The sequence below is a fragment of the Salmo trutta genome, chromosome 4 (genome assembly GCF_901001165.1).
Source record: "Salmo trutta chromosome 4, fSalTru1.1, whole genome shotgun sequence".
Taxonomy (NCBI): domain Eukaryota; kingdom Metazoa; phylum Chordata; class Actinopteri; order Salmoniformes; family Salmonidae; genus Salmo; species Salmo trutta.
The window spans coordinates 50,336,730-50,344,594 of NC_042960.1; the positions used below are offsets into that span (position 1 = coordinate 50,336,730).

General features: G+C 44.2%; 1 protein-coding gene across 2 annotated transcripts in view; it reads right to left on the reverse strand.

Annotated features, from left to right (window-relative positions):
- LOC115192521 (ephrin type-B receptor 1-like) overlaps positions 1–2,177 on the reverse strand; it is a 158,549-nt gene extending 156,372 nt beyond the window's left edge. For both annotated transcript variants that reach the window (XM_029751132.1, XM_029751130.1), the window contains exon 1: positions 1,825–2,177. In XM_029751132.1, the coding sequence (XP_029606992.1) occupies positions 1,825–1,882 (58 nt within the window). In that variant the 5' untranslated portion in view covers positions 1,883–2,177. The remainder of the gene's footprint in view (positions 1–1,824) is intronic.
- Between the last annotated feature and the right edge of the window lie 5,688 nt (positions 2,178–7,865).

Here is a 7,865-nt window from a genome sequence, read left to right on the forward strand (position 1 = left end):
GCGGGGATGGGTAAGCGAATAACGCCACGGACAACTTTAGCATATTAGCTCATTAGCCACTTCGCAACTTCTTACTACTTTCTAGCTACTTTGAAACTACTTAGCATGTTAGCTAACCCTTCCCCTAACCCTAACCTTAACCCTTTAACCCTTTAACCTAATTCCTAACCCTAACCCAGGGAACTCCATCCCTAGCAAACACAGCTGATTTTATCAAATTGCATTCTAAACTGAATATCATGATTAGGTGATTATTCAGGTGTGTTAGCTGGGGCTGGGGCAAAACTGTGACACCAATCAGGCCCTTGAGGACTGGAATTGCCCACCCCTGCCCTAACCCGAGCCTAGCTAATATTAGCCTCCTAGCTAAAGCTAGCGTTAGTCACCTAGCTAACATTAGCCACAATAAATTGCAATACCAAACATACACATTTAGGAAATTCTGAACATATCGTACAAATTGCAATTCGTAACATATTGTTCAAATTGCAATTAGCAACATATCATACGAATTGTAATTCGTAACATATAGAAAAAAATGGATGATGGACATCCACAAATTATACATACTATACTGAAAAATAACATATCGTACTAATTGGAGTGTCCCATATTTAGTTTACTATGTCATGTCTACCCCTGAGTTCAGGTTGGCGTTTGCTATGCTATTTACCACATCCATAGCTGACGATGCTTCACTGAGAGCGTCTAGGTATATCAATAAACCTGGTGAGACCAGCCCGACCTGTGGATTCTTCCCGAGTAGCCTACTCAAAAACATCCATATAGACAAAATCCATATTAAAGTTTTTTATTTTTTTTTGAAAACCAGACAATCGTTAACATGTGGAACAAAACCCGCAAACCTGAAGAAAACGTATCTCATAATACAGTATGTCGAACAGATAGCATTTAGGGGACGACCTTCCCTACAGCTAACTTCTTGACAGGCACAGCTCCACATTAAAATGTGATTCAGTGAAGTCATAATTTATGGAGGTTTAGGGGATATAGTCAAATAAATAAATCATTATAGGTACAATGCCTGTCACCAATCTAAAACATGACCCGAATGAAATATTCCATGGCGCACTGACTGACTGCATATCCTTCACCAGGGTGCCGGGGACTGGCTGTCGCACGCGTCCCTCATCTCCACTAGCCTATATTTCGGGGAGGTAATGTCATATCAAATAATATTGGTGTAAATAATTGATGTACTAGGCCTACAGATAGTTGCGTTAACATTTAATTGCCCCGCGGCATTTAATGATTGGTCATTAATTGAACACAATTAACAAATTAAAGATGAAACATTTTTTTAACTAGGCAAGTCAGTTAAGAACAAATTCTTATTTTCAATGACGGCCTAGGCAGAACGACAGATTTGTACCTTGCGTTACATATCTGGGATTCGAACTTGCAACCTTTCGGTTACTAGTCCAACGCTCTAACCACTAGGCTACCCTGCCGCACCGCATAACCTATATATCAACAATAAATGGATTCAATGTTCATCTCGTAGTCGTATGATTGAAGGGAATGTGTGACCCAAAAGTGAAAGTCCACCATCGTCTGGTGGCAGTGGTAGGTTAAACCCACCCTCGAACCTGGGTACCTCTGTCTGCCCTGCATCCATCAGAGGCGCCACGGAACCAGCTCCAAAGTTATCCCATCTAAGATCCTAATAGCTTTCCATACCTTTAGAAAATAATACATCCACGTGCTTACAATAACCATGTTTTTGTAACACATTGCGTTCAAACGCGCTCACACATAGCAATACAATATCATAACTAAAAAAGAGAAACTCCTATAATTTACCTTCCACTGCGTAAACCGTAGCAATCACGCATAAAATCGCAAACAAATCCACTGGCATGGCAAAGGTGGTCTGCCTTTCCTCTCCCTTTCAAAAAGGTGTAAACACAAGTCCTTCAGCTGCCACAGAATAGTATTCCACCAGTGCTTATTTTGAGTCACATTTCAAACCGTACTGTACGCAGTGTATGAAAACCTAATACTTGGAGGCTTGTGGCACGAAGGGAATAGGTGAAGCCGGATGCGAGAAAGACCTTGGGCCCCCTCCCCTCCACACCACTTCTCACACCCCTTGAACACCTCTTGGCCAATCACGGAAAGAAGATAGTGGATCTCAAACCAATCCCAGCAGAGGACCCGCTCAGAGTCCTACTAACATTTTCAAACTACTGAAAGCCCCCTGTGCGCTCATACTGCAGGGAAAGAGCACCGACTAGTGGTCCAGAGAAAGTACTGCATGCACAGTTTCACCTGATAGGTGTTTTTAATCAGATTAAGGTCAGTGATAAATGATCTATGTAGATAATGTGATTTGCATTTACCCTTTATTTCTCACCCTATTCCATAAATCTAAGCAGTCCATGATGTTTTATGGCTATGCATAGTCATGAGAGTTATTTCCACAGCCCATCGTGATATACTGAATTGTCACCTGTAATATCTCTATTTGATGAGAATAAAACTCATCACATGCAGGACAGCGACCAAATCAATGTATATCTGCCTTCCTTTACGATAGACCAACTCGTTGATTAAGTAGGCTCATCGATTTATGAATGGTTTATGTTCTACAAGAGACTATGGCGGATTTAAGAGTCTTTTCCAACAACTGTGTCCATTACTGTGTCACCATGGCTTTGCATATGAATTTTGAACGGGTGCATTGAAGCGAAAAACTGTTAGCCTATGAAATGGTTTGGATTTATGTGTGTAGTAGTGCAGTAGTTTTAATATGAGATCTTATGACCCTGCGGTTGGATCACAGGGAAAAGACCACTTCGCCAGCCAATCAATCACGTTTAGCCTTCTTCACCTGAGGAAGAGAATAATGTTTGTGTGTGTGTGTGTGTGTGTGTGTGTGTGTGTGTATGTGCGTGTGTGTGCGTGTGTGTGCATGTGCATAAGTCACACACTACAGAACATTAAGAATGCTGGTTAATTGGAATGTTTTTTAATTTCTTCTTGGTAATTTAATTATCATTTGTGTTTGTAAATGAGTATTCCATAATTACAGGCCATAAGCCAACTATAAGAGTACAAATCATTATTTTCTGCCATTGATGTCCTCTATACCTTTCCCTTTCCCTATACAAACACCTTGAAAGTGGGTTGCCAGCATGAATATTAATCGTGTGCCACTTCAATGTACTTGCTGCTATTTTCTAGAATCAAATTGAATTAATATGATAAGTATTTTGAATAATGTAGAACATTTCACGTTGTAATAGTAATTTGAGTAATAAGAATAAATAGTGTCTAAATGCATAGAGTGTTGCATTTAATATGTATACATTTATTTCCCATGTTATATTTTTTTTACATTTTAGTCATTTAGCAGATGCTCTTATCCAGAGTGACTTACAGTAGTGAATGCATACATTTCATTTCATGGATTTTTTTTCTTTGTACTGGCCCCCCGTGGGAATCGAACCCAAAACCCTGGCGTTGCACACACCATGCTCTACCAACTGAGCCACAGGGAAGGTACGTTAAATGCTTTTGCTCATTGTATGGAATATACAATTACTTGCTGCCCTCACTAATGAAACACTAATACTACTGTCTGCCTAAATGAGGGTAGACAGACAGACAGACCACACAATAATGTAGGCAGGGTGTGTCAACAGCCAGTGCTCTTCCCCCTCACACCCCACTGTGCACTTCCCCCTCACACCCCACGGTGCTCTTCCCCCTCACACCCCACGGTGCTCTTCCCCCTCACACCCCACGGTGCTCTTCCCCCTCACACCCCACTGTGCTCTTCCCCCTCACACCCCACTGTGCTCTTCTCCCTCACACCCCACGGTGCTCTTCCCCCTCACACCCCACGGTGCTCTGCCCCCTCACACCCCACGGTGCTCTTCCCCCTCACACCCCACGGTGCTCTTCCCCCTCACACCCCACTGTGCTCTGCCCTCTCACACCCGCTGTGCTCTGCCCCCTCACACCTCACTGTGCTCTGCCCCCTCACACCCCACTGTGCTCTGCCCCCTCACACCTCACTGTGCTCTGCCCCCTCACACCCCACTGTGCTCTGCCCTCTCACACCTCACTGTGCTCTGCCCCCTCACACCCCACTGTGCTCTTCCCCCTCACACCTCACTGTGCTCTGCCCCCTCACACCCCGCTGTGCTCTGCCCCCTCACACCTCACTGTGCTCTGCCCCCTCACACCCCGCTGTGCTCTGCCCCCTCACACCCCGCTGTGCTCTGCCCCCTCACACCTCACTGTGCTCTGCCCCCTCACACCCCACTGTGCTCTGCCCCCTCACACCCCGCTGTTCTCTGCCCCCTCACACCCCGCTGTGCTCTGCCCACTCACACCTCGCTGTGCTCTGCCCCCTCACACCCCACTGTGCTCTGCCCCCTCACACTCAACTGTGTGGCACTGAAGAGCTGTTCTACAGGCACAAGGTAGCAAAACTCTCCCCCACTCCCATCCACACACACACACACACACACACACACACACACACACACACACACACACACACACACACACACACACACACACACACACACACACACACACACACACATTTAGTGTGTGCTGTTACATTAGTTCACCCACTTGTCTTCATTAGCACACCTCACACATGCTCCCATTACATCTCCCTTAATTGGCAGATCTGCGGCTATTACACATATATTTATATATTTGCTGGCTGCCCACACCAACCCACCCCCATGCCTATTTCCTCCCCCAGCCAGGGGCGAAAATCTGATATCAACTTTGGAGGGGACAATTACATTACATTTTCTCAAGAGCAATTCCTGAGGGGGACACCAAAAGTAGTGCTGTAACACATAGCCTACATTGTAATGTGGTAAATGTATATTGAGGAACCAAAGAAATAAGGTGTTTGCCGTACTCCTAACTACTGGTACCCAAAACTACACAACTAATCACAACAGCAATACCATTGCCTTTAACAAATCTTAGTTCAGTCACCAGTTTAAGTTGAGAGTGGGGGTATCCATGGCATTTTCCAATTATGTTCCTATTTTACAAGTAAAAAAAATGGAGAACCTTTCATAATGTTGCCAAACAAAGACTCAACAAACTTACCTGAGACTCCCTGTCTCTGCCAGTCTGTCCCTGCATATCTGTCCCCAACTCTGCTGTTTGTGTGCCATCTGTTGCCTGCTCTGCCTAATGACATCATTGTGAAACATTTCCATTAGAATTTCATTTCTTTCTTATGAACATTTTATCAACTAGTCTTTGAGATATTAGGCTACTAGGGTTCTTACTTTGCGTTTTGGTGTACTGAAAAATACTCTGATGTCCGTCTTTTATTTTTCTGCCATTTTTCTACCTGGCTGGCTGGCTGGCTACACACACACACAGTGTGTAGGTTATTTACAGTAGGAGATGGGCTTCTATCATCTTCTATCATTCTATTTGGGCTTCGATCTAAAAGGTAGCTAGCAAATGTGAAACGGATTAAAATGACAAGAGTTGACAGCTGTATGAGTTCACCATTTACACAACATATGCTGCAACCTTTTGTAATTTTAATCGTTTGTTTCATATTGGCTGGCTTCCAACAATAGCTGAATTTGCAAAGCTAGCGAGCACCAATTCCGTTTCAGTGGTGTTTGCTATAATCTTTGCTACCCGGGTAAAATAAAGGTGAAATAAAATAAATAAATAAAAGTTCCCTTGCGACAATATAGCTTTTGCAATGAGACCATTAAATATATTTAAGACAATGGTAGAAGAGAGTGTAGTTCTGTTCAGTTTGGACTTCAGTTTATCGCTAACCTTATCGCAGGGACTTTGAAGCACTAACTTACATCATCTGCATGCTGATCTTGGAATAAATTGACGATAGCAAAGATTCCATCTTTGACGAGGCCACATAAATGGAATAGGTACTAGCTAGCTTAATAGTTAATATTTGCGCGCTAGCTCTGCATATTCAGCTAGTGTGTGTGCGCGATTGACTGGATTAACCTCACTTCAGTTACGTTCATTGAGTGCCTTTCAGACAGTAGATACGACCCCTCTGTTACCTTGCCAACTAAGGAACTGGCAGTGGATCAAAACATTGTGAGGCAAAGGGTGGGGGGGTCGCAATCTTTTGAAACTTAAAAACACGCTATTAAGTGTCTATAATCAGCACAATTGCTTTCATTGCCTATTATTAATATTATTTAAATTACATAGTTATGTTTCAGTGATATATTGGGGGGGACAAATCATATTTTTCCAAGGATGGGGGGGTCGTGTCCCCCCCGTCCCCCCCGGGATTTCCGCCCCTGCCCCCAGCCTGACTCCCCTCCCTGCCTCCTCCCCTACGCCCTGCCTCCCCATTACGAGAGGCCTGCTCCAACAAATGGCATACTCCCAGCACCTCCTCCCCTCCCCAGGGACACTGACGTACACAGGGCCTGCTGACGGAGCCTGATGCTCTCTTATCAATACAGCAGCTCCGCTCACATGCTCTACTTTCAATTACAGCCCTGTGCCGACTCTGTGGAGCTGGCTGACCTTAAGATGGCAGCAACCAGATAGTGTTGAAAAACATTTCTGCGCCCAATCCTACACACAGCTGCACATAAACACACAGTGATGCACCCCCTACACAGACACACGCACATGCACGTACTGCAACCCTGCGCACACACACACACACACACACACACACACACACACACACACACACACACACACACACACACACACACACACACACACACACACACACACACATTGATATAGCTATCAGCTCAAGGTAGCTAACCAGTGGTACGGAAGGCACAGGAACAGAAGCCATGTATGAAACAGATGCATGAGATTGGTCAGCGCATTAATACTATACCACAGTTATACAACTCTACAACATTATCAATGAACCTGTCAGATGTCCTCTCCTAATACCGTTCCTCTTCAGAACCCTCCAACATCTAATCACCACAATCTCCTCACACAACATCCCCTTTTTACACAGGACCCCCTGTAAATAGGAATGTGTACCGAAGTCCCACACTACAGAACATTATGAATGCTGGTTTATCTCAATTTTTGTTACTTTATTATGTGGTAATCAAATATTTTTTGTGTTTATAACATGAGTAGACATTAATTACAGGTAATAAGCCAACTATAAGAGTAAAAATCGTTATTTCTACCACTGTGCATTATGCAGATAAATATGATTTCATTCATTTCTTCAGCTCAAAATCTCCCCGTTGTTTGATCAGATCATCAAAGTCACTTTCAGTATGCAGAAAGAAGTATTTACTCTGCTCAATGTCCTGAGCAGCAATGATCCGGGCCAGCAGAAAGTCTTCAATGACCTTGGATTCACAGGGCCTGTGTTGAACTCTGTGTGTGACGTTCCTGTAGGGTTCAATGACCAGGAGCCCAGACATGCCGTTGGATTTTGTCAACGAGGGGGTCTCCTGAATATTTCTCTGTAGGAACTCTGCATAAGTCTTTATCAAGCCAGGGATACTGAGTTGATAGTACTGGCTCAGCACATCTACAGGGCCTTCTGGTAAGGCAGTTATACGGAACCTATGGATCCGCATGTGCATGTGGAATGCTGCCCCGTTCAGCCACTGTTTCACGCCAGCGGAGCTCATTCTACTCTCTATGATTAACTTCGAATAGAAGTTATCCAGTTCCTGTTTAAGCTTCTGGTCATAATGTTCGAGGAGCTCTGCCATCCTCTTCTTATCATTGGCTATACCGGGAACTTGCTTTAGGTACTCACTGACAATAGGGCCGATTTCTGAAGAGTAATCCGCTCCAAAGATCCTCCTTATGGGGTCCATGTATGACCTTTGCTCATGGATCTGGTGAGTCAAGACCTC